At 44.8% G+C, this 14,060-nt stretch overlaps 1 protein-coding gene and 1 pseudogene across 3 annotated transcripts in view; both read right to left on the bottom strand.

The window, feature by feature from the left end:
* Positions 1-816: 816 nt before the first annotated feature.
* On the bottom strand, positions 817-2,358 carry LOC142855007 (zinc finger and SCAN domain-containing protein 5B-like; annotated as a pseudogene).
* Positions 2,359-9,339: 6,981 nt separating this feature from the next.
* Positions 9,340-14,060, bottom strand: part of LOC142859895 (cytochrome P450 2A3-like) — a 96,079-nt gene continuing 91,358 nt past the window's right edge. Inside the window, exons 5-9 of one of the 3 annotated variants that reach the window (XM_075990418.1) lie at positions 13,139-13,315; positions 11,839-11,980; positions 11,228-11,415; positions 10,510-10,651; positions 9,340-9,737 (exon numbers count right to left, since the gene is read on the bottom strand). In XM_075990418.1, coding sequence (XP_075846533.1) covers positions 9,556-9,737; positions 10,510-10,651; positions 11,228-11,415; positions 11,839-11,980; positions 13,139-13,315 — 831 coding nt within the window. In that variant the 3' untranslated portion in view covers positions 9,340-9,555. The remainder of the gene's footprint in view (positions 9,738-10,509; positions 10,652-11,227; positions 11,416-11,838; positions 11,981-13,138; positions 13,316-14,060) is intronic. The other 2 variants (XM_075990424.1, XM_075990434.1) reach the window with 2 other exon arrangements.

Here is a 14,060-nt window from a genome sequence, read left to right as displayed (position 1 = left end):
AGCTCAATGGGTGTGACCGTATCCAGATGTGAAGATTTTCTTCTATGATTTTGTTGTTCAGTGGTTGTGACAGTCTCCAGACGTGGGGATTTTTTTCTATGATTCTTCTATGATTTTGTTACTCAATGGTTGTGACTGCCTCCAGATATAAACATTTTCTTCTATGATTTTGTTACTCATATTTCCTTTGCCTATAGCATGAAATTCTTCTTGCATGCCCACAATTTCTAGATTTATTCCTTCCCTCATGTACCAAAGCTTTCCAGGCTCCATTCCCATCTTCTCTTAAGTTTTCTTTTCTTTTCTTTTTTTTTTTTTTTGTCTTTTGCTAAGTAATTTATTGGAAAAGCCACATTTTACAGTGTTATCAGGGACAAATGTCACTCCCATTTTGCCGTTCAATATTGACAACAATATTGACAATACATAATCAACCAGTAACAATGTGTGTATAAAAGCCTGCCAAGGAGTGGCATCTCAACACTCTCGGCAGAGGTATGGGTGGGGTCACAAGTTCGTGGTCAATCTGGGTTACATAGGTAAGTGGGTCTCTTTAGTTTCAACCTAGCCTGGTCTACATCGTGAGTTCCGGGACAGTCAGCGATACATAGAGTCTCAAACAAACACCAGTGGGGGGCCATAGTGAAACCCATTTGTTCTCAGACCTTCAGGAGATGAGACAATCCTACCTGTTTCCATGGTACAGGAAGCACGGAACAGAGGTAACCTAGCAACTGTCTCTCTAGGAAAAGACCTCAAGCCCGACATAGAATCACAAGGGCACCTCCTCCCTCGAGTGGGTTTTCACGTGCCCCATCAGCGTCCCCTTCTGTCGAAAGGCCGCTTTGCACTCCATGCACTTGTAGGGTCTTGCGTCGCTGTGGATGTCCATATGGACCTTGAGGTTGCCCTGTGGTTGAAGCGTTTTCCACAGCTCTCACACACGTACGACATCTCCTTCGTGTGGATCCTGATGTGATCCAGCAGGGAGGACTCATGGGTAAACACCTTGTTGCAGATGCTACACCCGTAAGGCTTTTCGCCTGTGTGGATGCGCTGGTGAACTCGGAGGTCTGAGGACTGCAGAAATCCCTTTTCACACAAGTGGCACCGAAAGGGTCGGTCTCCTGTGTGGGACCTCCGGTGGATGATAAAATGAGACTTGTAAAGAAAAATCTTGTTGCATTGATGGCACCCAAACGGAGCCCAGCCAGCGAGGTGAAGTACCGACTCTTCAGGCGGTAGGATAGCGACCGCTAACTGCCCATCTTCTGTATTGCCCACACAGGAGGCCCTTCCTTGGGGAGTGGGCAACCTGTCTGCCCTGGAGCTGCTAAGCCTCTGAAGACCCGTATTTACAGCTGTATCCCTGTTTGCTAGAATACGGGTGACCGTTGTGGCCGCATCCATGGTGACCGGCATGGCCGCATCCATGTTTGTCTTCCTGGAGCATCACTGCGGCAGCTTCTGCTTGGAGAGGATCAGGATCCTGCGTCGGCTGAGGGTCCTGAGGTAAAAACAGGTCATCCCAGTCCTGTACCAAGTCACTCTCCTGGTTCCACTCAGGTCTTAGGTAGTCTGGCTCTCTGCTGCCAGGAACCGTCTCCAGAAAAACTTCCTCTTCCTGGCTGACGCACGACTCAGTCCTTGGCAGGTTCTGTGACCCCGGACTAGCCTCGTCACCACTGAGACTATCATCCGACAATACCACCATGTTCTCACCCCAGTCATCCGCCTTGACTTTGGCCATTTCCAAACCGGAACCACGTAGAAAGGACATCTGTCCTTGGGAGATGACAGACTGACTGGTGGACGGCTCTTCAGTCTCCAGCAGGTTCTGCAACTCTGGGCAAGCCTGGCCTCTGTTGGGGGGCTCCTCGCTCTCTGATGGGTGCTCTGGTGACCATCTCACATTACCCTATCCATTCTTCGTGTCTGCAGCATTCTCAGCACCGGGATGCCGAAGGAGGTACATTTGTCCTTGGCAGTGGATTATGGACCATTGGGCGGTTTCCCGCCGCTCCTCAGTAGTTTCTCCAGTTCTTTGCAGCTCTTCACTCCCTTCTCTATCGCTATGGCCTGCAGCTCTGGCCCCACAGAGATCATAAACTTCTCCAGCACTAGCTGGTCCAGGATCTCCTCCTTGCTATGCAGGTCCGGTCTCAACCACATAAAGCATAGCTCAGACATCCTCTTCAGATCCTGGATGGGATCGGACCCCTCTGAGGGACTAAACTCTCTGAATTTTAGGTGCCAATACTTGGAGTTGTAGTCTCGCTTTTCCGCGTTTGTTTCCTAGGATACTAGTGATGGCGTCTCTTCTGATTGGAGGCTGTCTGGTGGTATGCTTGCAGCCATGTCTGTGATTCCTGTCTAAAGAGACCTACTCCTTCAGCCACAGCGAATAAGCTCAGTGTTGGTTCCGAAGCTCCTGGTGTTGTCTTTGCTTCCACAGCCTCGATTTTTGCAAGCTCTCTCTGCAAAGCGCCCCCTTCTCTTAAGTTTTGCTGACCTGGATAGTATGATTCAATTTCTCTGCATTGCCTCTAAGCTTTGACATCTAGTCCTTCACCCTATCTGTCCACCTGTTGAGACTTTCCACTGATATGACTGAGTTTTCATTTCAAACATTATGTCAGTTTCCTTCTTCAGTGACTTTGACAGAGTTCTGTTACCTTAACGTGCAGTGGATTCTTTATGTCAGTTTCTTGTTCTCTTCGAATACATTCATGTCTTATAAGTCAATATCATTACAGAGCATTATGACAGGATTGATAATATTTGGAGAAAACAAAACACTGTTTTGAGGGCTTGTGTTTTCATGATTTTCTTTCTGTGTTGGGATTTTGCATGTGAAGTTAGTAGCATCTGAAATGTTTATTAGTTAGGTTCCTTTCTTTCTTCCTAGTTGTTTCCTTCCTTTCTACCTTCCTTCCTATCTTCTTTCCTTCCTTGTCACCTTTCCATGGAGGTATCTGCAATGTTTAAGAGAGGGCAATGTCACACACACACACACACACACACACACACACACACACACACACTGACCTATCTTGGGGACTTGAGATAAAGGAATAGTGACAATCATGGAAAGGCAGCTGTAGAAGGCAGTAGGGCCAGAGACCAACAAGTTGAAGGGTGCAGTTAGCAGGAGGCCCAGCTCAGGCAGGGAAGTACATGGGGAATGGTGCTTCCAACCTTCTGTAGCTAGAAAAACATCTCATCAACTGAAAAAATTCCTTGAGTTTGAGAGCCTGAGGCCAGATTATGGACTGACATCTGGAGCTATGTTTATGTCATTTGAGAATGCTATAGAGCTTGGGAACTCTGAAGTTCCAGGGGTGTGATTTATACACACTAAGTAGCATCCCTCCAACAGGGTAACTAATACTTAGGAGGCCTTGTAAGTAGAATGGCAGGTCCTCCAACATGACCAGTCTCGGAGCTGGGTTTGCTTTCCACGCTCCCAGTGTACTGGGATATACTTCCTAGCTAACCCCAGTTCACCAGGAATTAGCTGTCTCAGGAGGAAGGGAGCTTGCCCTGCTCACAGACTGTAAGGCTACAACTAGCCACCAGGGGTCGCTGCTATTCAAGAAAGCAAATTACTAAGGTAAGGTCATTGCAGGCTAAGGGAAGGGGTTGGGTGGAGGAAGAGGGGTGGGGATATGGGGTATAGGAGAACAACTGAAAAGGATCCAATGGCTTTGCTGTCCCTCCCCAACCATGTACTTGACTGGTAGAATCAGACTTTCAAGGACCCACAATGGAGTTGCTCAAACACCTCAACTTCTTTATTCTTTGGCCCTTAAGATTGTAATTTTTTAAAATACTTTTAGAAATATAATTATTTTATTACTAATTAGAAACTTGACTTTATCTTAGTTTAAAAATCATGCTTTTAAAAAGTATCTTATTTTTTATGTGTATGGGTATTTCGCCTGCATGAATGTCTGCCCACCACATGTGTACCTGGTTTGCACAGAGGTTAGAAGTGGGTACTGGATTCCTTGGAATTGGCGTTCCATCATGTGGATGCTGGGGATCAAATTCAGGTCCTGTACAAGAGCACAAATGCTCTTAATCACTGAGCTGTCTCCCCAGACCAAAGAAATACTCATATGTTACTTTTATTCCTTTATCTAGATTTATTTTTTATTTTTTTATAATTGGGAAATCTGTTGGGTTTTTTTGTTTGTCTTTTACTGATTTATAATGTTTTGATTTCTTTTCTTCTTCTTCATTATGTTCTTCCCAACTCTCTTTGCTTTTTTTTATTTAACATAGCTTTCTATGCTTCTGTTGTCCCTGCTTCCTTCATTTCAATGAGTTACGATTTCGCGGATTACCCTGAATATTTGAAGTGGCACAGCACGTTCTGTAATAGTTTTTCCATTTTCAGGCTCGTGCTCATGTTCATAGCTGTAATGAATCTTGCAAGACTTTGTTTGTTATTTTGTTTTTCAAAATAGGGTCCCTCTGTATAGTCTTGGCTCTCTTGAAGCTCACTTTGTACACCAAGATGGTCTCAAACTTACAGGGATTCAACTGCCTCTGCCTCTGAGTGTGAGAATTAAAGTCATGCACCACCACTGCCCAGCTCTTGCACTGGTGAAGGATTTCTTCTCTTTGTGTATTGCTTTCATTGGTTAATGAATAAAAAACTGGCTTGGACTTTTGATATGGCAGAACTTAGGTAGATGGGGAAAATAGAACTTAACGCTGGGAGGAAAAAGAGTAGAGTCACAGAGAAGCCATGGATCCTCCACCAGAGATGAATGCCAGTTAGAATCTCCAGAAAGCCACTGCCATGTGACGATACACAGATTAATGTAGATAGGTTAAACTAATATGAAAGAGTTAGCCAACAAGAAGCTAAAGCTAATGGCCAAACAGTGTTTTAATTAATACAGTTTCTGTGTGGTTATTTCTTGTGTAAGCTAGCCAGGTGGCTGGGACAAACAAGGGACCTAGTCCTTGTTACATTGCATGACTCTTGATGCTTCTCCAGTTATGCCTGTTCAGGGAACTGAGTTTTTAGAGTAGTTGTTCTGTAAAAATATTCCCAAATGGAACCAGAAGACAGATATAAACTAGTAAATGTGTGGATTGCAACACAAACACACAATAACTTTGAATAAGCAAGGCAGCTGGATTTTTCCAGAGAAATCAAAACTATTTAACTGCTAAATTCCAAGACTCTGGAATAGATCCCAAGACCGAACATAGGATCAAGTTGTTGACCTGAATGGCTTTTGTCCACTTTGCCTCTTTCCTCCTAACAGCCCAGAAGAGGGTCCAGGATGGGCACTAGGAAACAGAGAACCTCTACAGCTTACGTGCAGCCCCGGGATGGGTGGGAGACTAGAGCGATGTTTCAGTAGGACTGTTGCCTGAACTGGACATTGTACCTCAGTATCAGAGCCATCAGAAGGACCTGTAGGACTTCAAAAATAATAACAGTAGCCCACTATTATTACAGAAAGAGCCCAACTATCCAAGGTTTCTAACTTACAGATTCTCCATGAATTACTGCTCATACCCTTAGGGAAGTTAGCAAGATTTCAATGTTGGTTACATCGAGCCTTTTAATCTAATCGTTTTTATTCTTTCATATATTCCACCCTAACTGAAGTTACCATTCCCTCCTCTCCAACCTCCCCACTTTCTCCCCTTTCCCTCAGATCTATGTCCCATCCCAGGCCTCCCAGGGATATTAACCAAAACCAGCATAATATGCTACATTAAGACCAGACACGTACCATCATGTCAAGGCTGGATGAGGTAACCCAGTAGGAGAAGGGTCCCATATGTAGGCAAAAGAGTCAGCAACTGCCCCCATTCCCACTGTTCTGAGTTCCACAAGAACACCAAGCTACTCAATCATAATGTATATTCAGAGATCCTAGGTGAGAGCCCTATAGGCTCCCTGATCTCTGTGAGCCCCATGAGTCCTTGTCAATTGTTTCTGTGGGCCATGTTCTCTGGTTGTCCCTGACCCCTCTGGTTCCTCTGATCCTTCCTCCTCCTTCACCACAATACCACATATTCTTATTCCTGATGGATGTTTCTAATTTGATGTGTGTATATGTGTGTGTGTGTGTGTGTGTGTGAGAGAGAGAGAGAGAGAGAGAGAGAGAGAGAGAGAGAGAGAGAGAGAGAGAGAGAGAAGAAGAAGAAGGAGGAGGAGGAGGAAGAGGAGGAGGAGGAGGAGGAGGAGGAGGAGGAGGAGGAGGAGGAGGAGGAGGAGGAGGAGGAGGAGGAAATGGCACAGCTCAAATGTTTGAGAGAGAAGAGTGTTATGACATACAGCCAGAACCCAAGCTTTCTGGGACAACTATTCTTAATCACTCTTTCTTTACCCAGTATTGAAATATTTGCCTGAAAACAGGAAGGGCAGCAAGACAGCACACCTAGCTGAGTATCAAAACTGCTCTAATGAACCCAGGACCTCCTCCTTCAGCATTCTCTCTGTAACTACTGACATGATAAGCCAGGGGCCTGATAAGATATGTGAACAGCTAATGGTCACTACATAAAAAAATGAAGTCCCTAAAAGGACAGCCTTGCTCATGGGTGCTTTCTTCTTCCTCATTCTCAGGCCCATGCTGTGGTGATCATTCTATTATATCTTCACTACGGTTCCCTCCTGAAGTTATGGCCATCAGTCTGTGCTCAGCTGGGTACCTTCAGTCTCTAGGGTACATTGAGTTCCTATCACTCTCCTGCTGAGTACCCAGGTTGGAAGGGAGATTTCTTTTTGTTGACTGAGTCATCTCCTTGCTTCTCCTTTCCCCTACCTTGTTAAGTGTTTCATCTCCTCTTTATAGTTTTGGACTATGGCTTCTCCTTTGGTTTTGTGGCTGTGAGGGTTGAAAGGGAGGAAAGGGAAGGTGGAAATGATGTTAGAATATTATAATCTCAAAAATAAAGGAGATTATTTCTAAAATTAAAAAAAAATCTCATTGAGATTAATCTTTCTGGCCCATGGGAAAATTTTAAAGAACATTTATGAATCTGAGCTTTTTTTAAACCCATTCCATGAATTTACGATGCCTTCTGCTATGGCTCATTCTGTAAGTTTGTCCATACTTATTTTTGTTCCCTTATTTAGGTGTTTTATGATTTACCATATGATATTTCTTTGAACCACTGTTAATGTAAGACTGCATCATTTTTGTTGGTGTGACTTAGCCATGGCATAATTGATACATATATCAAAACATCAATTATATTCCATTAATGCATATATTTTTGTTTTTTTTTTGTTTTTTTGGTTTTTTTTTTGGTTTTTTGAGACAGGGTTTCTCTGTAGCTTTGGAGCCTGTCCTGGAACTCCCTTTGTAGACCAGGCTGGCCTCGAACTCACAGAGATCTGCCTGCCTCTGCTTCCCGAGTGCTGGGATTACAGGCGTGCGCCACCACCGCCTGGCCTTAATGCATATATTTTTAAAAGGCTTATTTTTAAACCATGTCTATTTGTGTGTGTCTCTGTGTGTGAATGTGTGTAAACTTCCAGTGCCCATCCAATTTAAGTCCTCTGCTAGAGCATCCTCTGCTTACAGCCACTAAGAAGATGTCTCTAGCCTCTAATACATGTAATTTCCAATTTTCAGTGAAAGAAAAAATTAACAAGCCTATTCCTTAATTTTCCTATTTTTGAGACTTTTGTAGTCTAACATTGCTATTGATTTCTGGCTACATTTCACCTTGTTCATCAGAGCTACTCTGGTTAACCTACTATTTACAAAGTGGTTGAAGATTCTGTACCCTAACAAATAGCTTATCACAAAGAATGTTCCAGGCATGCCTCAGCAGGATATGCACTCTCTGCTACTGAGCAGAACATGATTGGACACAGTGCACCTTGTCTCTGTAAACTGGGTCATGACTTCATGAGTTCTAACATTCTTCCCAACATTACAGGGTTTATTAGATTTTTCCTCTCTCCCTTTCAGACAAAGGCTTGCTAGCCACTGTCTCTTCACCTTCAGGTGTTTCTCATTGCTAAAATTGAACTAACCCCTCTCTCCCTTTTGAGTGTGTGTGTGTGTACATTTTTATATGTGCATTCAGGCCTCTGTGTGTGTGTGTGTGTGTGTGTGTGTGTGTGTGTGTGTGTGTGTGTCTGTGTGTGTGTGTCTGTGTCTGTGTGTGTGCATGCTTGTAGAGCTCAGAGGACAACACTACTTGTTTTCTCCAGTTTCTCTCTACTTTGTTTTTTGAGACAGGGCCTCTAATTTAACTAAGAATTCGTGATCTGATTGGACTGGGCTACCTTCCCCCGCCTCCCAGCATTAGGGTGACAAGCATGTGCCACCAGGTCTGATTTCTGATGGGTGCTGAGGATCCAAACTCAGGTCCTCGTGATTGCTTGGCAAACACTTTTCCTATTGAACCATCTTTTCCCATTCCCCTTCTCTCTCCATCAGTCCCCCAGAAACAGTCTGCAGCATGTAGCATTGGAGTTTGCCACCAGGGAGGGCTTGCAAAGCAGTTCCCAAAGATGCCATCTCAATACCCTGATTCCTCCATTCCCTCCTGGGTCTGCCTGATACTGACATCCTAAAAATAAGAAAAGAGGCGCAGCTGATGTATCCACTGACATGGAGGCTGTGCATTGCTCAGCTGTCCACTCTGCAGATTTATTCTAGTGCCACTGGAGCACAAGCTTCTAAAACTCTTTACTGGTTCTGATCCCAGGTTGGTAAGCAAACACTCGGCCTTTGGAAACTAACTCATGGCAGAAGATGTGGTCGTGTGCATCCCAAGGAAATCCTGCAATGTGCACCTACACACACATCCATGAATCAGCACACACTCATGTCAGTGTGCTGACCCTAAGTTTTCCTGGCCACCTCTGAAAATGTGTTTCTCCACCATGGATCTCATTAATAGGCCTGATTCCAGTTCTCCAGATGGATTCTGAATCAAACACAATAAGTTTAACCAGCAAGGCTTGGGTGATGATGCCTTGGTAATTAGTTTAAAAAAGCCAATCAGAGTGTGGGTGAGTTGATGGTGAAGCAAAGTTGGCGGCCCACACGAAGCTCTGGAATACATCTGGGCAGGATTATGTGGCAATAGACAGAGCTCTTGTTGCTTTATCTGATGTGTGGTGATAATTGAAAATCTTCCCAAGGCCAGTGCACACAGATATTCATTCAAGTATTACTGAGCTCTTGGAATCGGTGAGACTTCAGTAAACTTAAACTAAAAAAACATAATAAGGTCAAGAGCGTGCCGCAGTAGAAAATGGACATGGATTCTCTTCCTTTCCCATGCATTTGTGAGTGTTGAGATCACAAAACCCTTTAGAATAAATTTGACAAAGAATACTTACGTATGTAATACCTACTATTATTATTGGTATTATTATTATTACTGCTTACAACACAGTATAAATTTCCCCTTTCTTCCTCTCCACCTTTGAAATGATAGTCTGTCTTCAGAAAGTCATATCCTCCCTCTCTCATGTCCCTCTGATCCCCTCTAAATCCCAACCTCCGACTAGCCAGATCTCCATCCTTCCCTTTACCCTTATCCAGCGCTAGCTCAACGGGACAAGAAACTCATGGTGTAGTTTGGTGGAATCGTGGCAAAGCCCACAAATCTAGGGGACACATCGATATCCTGGGGTGCCTGTGGGGATCTGAAGCAGAAGTTCTGCAGGATGTTTGTGAAGAAGAGAAAAAGCTCCATTCTAGCCAGTCCTTCTCCGAAGCAGAACCGTTTACCTAAACAGAAGAAACAGGGAGGGTGAAGCCAGTTCTTGATGTCATCCTTATAGCAAATCTCTGGCTGTATTCTCTTTGGGAGAAAGGCCTGAGACCTTTAAAGAAGAGTCAAATCTCTGAGCCTCAGTTTCCTTTGTACTTGTGGTGAGTTGATCCTCACCAGGCTGTAACAATGAGAAATGTGGATTCCCTTTTCTCCAGAGGTACTCTCCAGTATGGATGCCATGTAGCAACATCCTTCTTTCCTTCAGCCCTTCCTTTTTTCCTTGCTCCCTCCCTCTCTCTCCCTCCCTCCCTTCCTCCCTATCTTCCTTCTTTTCTTACTTTTTTCTTTCTTTCCTTCCTTCTTCTTCCTCTTTTTTTTTTTTTTTTGACTTTTTACAAAGGGTTTCTCTGTGTAACAGCCCTGGCTGACCTACAACTCACTCTGTAGACCAGGCTGCCCTTGAATTCACTAAGATAAGATCCTCCAGTCTCTGCCTCAGGAGTGCTGGGATTAAAGGTGAGTGCCACCACATGCAGCTGCCACATCCTCCTAAGAACTGGTTGTGTGACTTGAGAGAGACCTCTAACTTAGTTTGAGATTTCATTCCTCTAATCTATATCTACAGTTTGACTATTACTTCTCCAGGGTTCAGTGGTTGGGACTTATAGGAGTTGCAGCTGATTGGCTGAGGGTTTGATACAACAGAATCTTCCAAGATGGAAAGATACAGATGAGTTATCTCTCTTGGTGTGAGCAGTGGCCTGGCACTAGACAGTGACCTCTTACCTATGGAAAAGGGTACAAATGCCTCACTCTTCTTAAAATGCCCCTTGTCATCCAGGAAGTGATTTGGGTTGAAGTCTTTGGGGTTGGAGAAGAACTTGGGGTCCTTCAGCACAGAGCCCAGCATAGGAAACACTTCAGTGCCCTGTTGAGGGGAAAGATTGGATATGGTAGATGTGAATGAATGACATGTTGGCCCATAGGGGTAAGACAGATGATATAAAGATAATATATGTGAGTTGAGGAGGTTTGGGGGGGGGCTTTGAGTAATGTGAGGTCATCATCCTAGAGAGAGGAGATGTGGGGCTCATGCTATAGGAGACAGAATGAATGGGTGACATGGGGTCTGTGGTCTGTAGTGGGAGGTTAAAGGAAGTGCACTTCATGTCTCTCAAGTCAAGAACTGAAGGGTATTGTATTTATGTACCCCTAAACAGGATCCTTGGCAGACATGTCACTCCTGTCTCTGACAGGAGTTCAGATGAATTGAGTGTATGTCTTGAGACTTGATTGAAGACAGGGAGTTGAAACTCCTGGGTCAGAAAGTCTGGTGGGAGACCCAAGATATAGGAGATTCTATGTAGGAGGCTGGAAGGATATGGTGACAGAGAGAGCCTGTAACTGAGAAAGTGAGAGAGGGCTGGGTGGTTTCTAATGGGGGGGGGGGTCTGCTGGGCCATGAAGAAGACTGGAGATTACTATAAGATAGGTAAGTCCGCACCTTGGGGATGATGAAGTCACGAAACTTGGTGTCCTTGGTGACCCTGCGAGCCAGGCCCATGGGGATCATGTCTCCAAATCTCTGGATCTCATGGATGACAGCCTCCGTGTAAGACATCTTCAAGTGGTCCTCATATTTGGGCTGCCGGTTCTTGCCAATCACCCTGTCAATCTCCTCTTGGACTTTGGCTGAGAAGAAGAGGTGTGTGTTTAGGGGTCCAACAACCTTACCCTAAGAATGATAGTGCAAAAGTATAGAACTGGACAAAGGCTATGAAACAGTGTAAGACATTGTCAATCATTTTTGGTACATGTGAGTCATAGGCATTGTTGGAGGAAGTTCATGTTAACTGGGTCATACCAGAATTATGTGAGAATTGTGAGGAAGGAGGCTTAGGCAGGGTCTTGGGGACAGGGAAGTGGGACCTTTGAGGTTCAGTTGAACAACACACGAACTGATTTAACAACTAGAGGCTGGTACCCACTAGCTCTCTCTCTCTGACTCTGCAGAGAAGGGAGCAGCTATCTAAGAGTCCAGTTTCTTGAGACAGGTTGGAGATGATCAGAGAAGCATGCTTAGAAACTACAACATCATCCTCCTTGCAGCCTTACCCTGTACATCTGGGTGCTTCATGAGCAGCAGAAAGCCATAGCGAAGGGTGGTGCTGACAGTCTCTGTACCAGCAAAGAAGAGGTTCACTGTCGCCATCACTAAGTTCTTCATGTAGAACTCTGTATTGGGGTTCTTCTTCTCCTGCAGGGAGGCACATATTCAAGTCCAACCCACTCCTTATGCTCTGGTGCCCTTCTGTTTTACCCTCTTTCCCTGACCTAATTCACTTCTCTTTGACCAAGACCTAAGGTGAGAAGATGAATTCTGGCTATGTCAGCTTCTCTTCAGGTTCTACACCTTTGGAAGTGATCCGGTGCTCTAATCTAGTGCTTTTCTGTCATTCAGGACTTAGTTGATTGTCTGATAATAATATAATAATATAATAACCAATTTAATTGTCAATTTTTATTTAATGTGCATTGGTGTTTTACCAAATGTCGTGGGTTCCCTGAAACTGGAGTTACAGGCAGCTGTGAGCTGCCATGTGGGTTCTGGGAATTGAACCCAGGTCTTCTGGAAGAGTAGCTAGTGCTCACAACCACTGAGCCACCTCTCCAGCCCTCAAACAATGAGTTTTAGGCAACAGGATCCTATATCTTAATTATTTTTAATATTCCCTAAAGAAATTCCACCCCTCAGCCCTTGGCACTTCAGAGTACATGAAGTTTCATCTTGGCCAGACACCACACACTGGTAATCCCAGCCTCCAGAAAGCAGACCTAGGAGAACTGCCACAGGTTTGAGGCTAGCTTGGCTGACAGCAAGTTTCAGCTTGCCATTAGCAAGATGATGTCATTGTTGAATGACAAAATCTCCATAAATGTTACAAACAGGTAGGAGGTCACAGTAAAGCATAGGTCACACAGTTGTAACCGGCTATGAGGACTGGCAAGGGCAAATGGTATGTTAGCTGAAAGCACCAGTCTGAGTCAGTGAAGTAGGATTCATGGCCTTCTTGTTCTGATATCAGACAGGTCCCCTATATTCACAGGGCTGCAGCCTCCTCATTTGTAGAATGGGAGTCGAATACAACCTTACTCAAGAGTTGTGGGTACTCGTATGTGGATAAAACTTAGCCTCTGAAACAGTGTGGGGAACATGGCATCCTTGTACACTGGATCCTCTCTCAGTCTGTACACCTTCCTGAGAACAAGGGGTAATACATGGAGCAGTGATATTGAGTGATTATTATAGTGAGGGGACTGATGAGTTGTTCTCTGTTAACTCCCCCGTCCCTGTGCCTGACTTCACCCTACTTGGCTTGAACCTCCCATCACACTTCCTGACTTCTGGGTTTACCTGCTGCATACGGATGAGAAAGGAGTCAATGAAGTCCCTTGGGGAATTGGGGTCCAGGGTACTCTGGTTCTGTTCCACCTTCTTGATTATGAAGTCCTCCAGCCCCTGCAGTTCCTTAAAGGCCTGTTGCTGTGGTCCTGGCAGGTATTTCATCACTGAAGAGAACATCTCGTAGAGCTGGTGGTGGGAAGGGGATGAGAAACCAAGGCAGCATCTGTCTTAGAAAGAGGAGTGTTCACATCACCTATCCAGGAGTTTAGGCATCTAGGTTGGGCTGTGTGTCAACAGAATTTTTATAGTTTAAGCCTGAGGGTAGATTTTAAAAGGTTGGGTAGGAGTTACCTATGTAGATGTTTAGATGGTTGGGTAGTAGTTACCTATGTAGATATTGAGGAGGTTGGTGACTTCAGCTGTGGACAACTGTTCATATACTAATGGGGTTTGGATTGGTGAGTTCTAGCAGGCTTTCCAACACTCAGTGATGTCTGGCTAGATAGTCACAATAGCTATGCAATCAACTAGGGAACTGAAGAAGGCTAGTGTATTCAGAGGGCCTTCCTGTAGCAACCTTGGTTAGAGAGTACAATGAATTGTCTTGGTAATGTCCCCCAGCTGAAACAGTTCTCTCTCTCTCTCTCTCTCTCTCTCTCTCTCTCTCTCTCTCTCTCTCTCTCTCTCTGTGTGTGTGTGTGTGTGTGTGTGTGTGTGTGTGTGTGTGTGAGAGAGAGAGAGAGAGAGAGAGAGAGAGATGGAGGGACGGAGAGAGGGAGAGAGCCTGTATGTACTGCTGGCTCTGATTTCAGGCACAGCTGAGACTGTTTATTGACATCGGTTCAGGCACAACTGCCAGGCTCCTTTGAAGGTAACTATTGGAAGGAGGTTGGCAGTTTTGGAGTGGGCTGGCAGCTGTGGTCTGGGGGTA

This window comes from Microtus pennsylvanicus, chromosome 1 (assembly GCF_037038515.1).
Source record: "Microtus pennsylvanicus isolate mMicPen1 chromosome 1, mMicPen1.hap1, whole genome shotgun sequence".
Classification (NCBI taxonomy): Eukaryota; Metazoa; Chordata; class Mammalia; order Rodentia; family Cricetidae; genus Microtus; species Microtus pennsylvanicus.
Note: the sequence above shows the minus strand (reverse complement) of the source record. Positions and strands in the feature narration are given on the sequence as shown.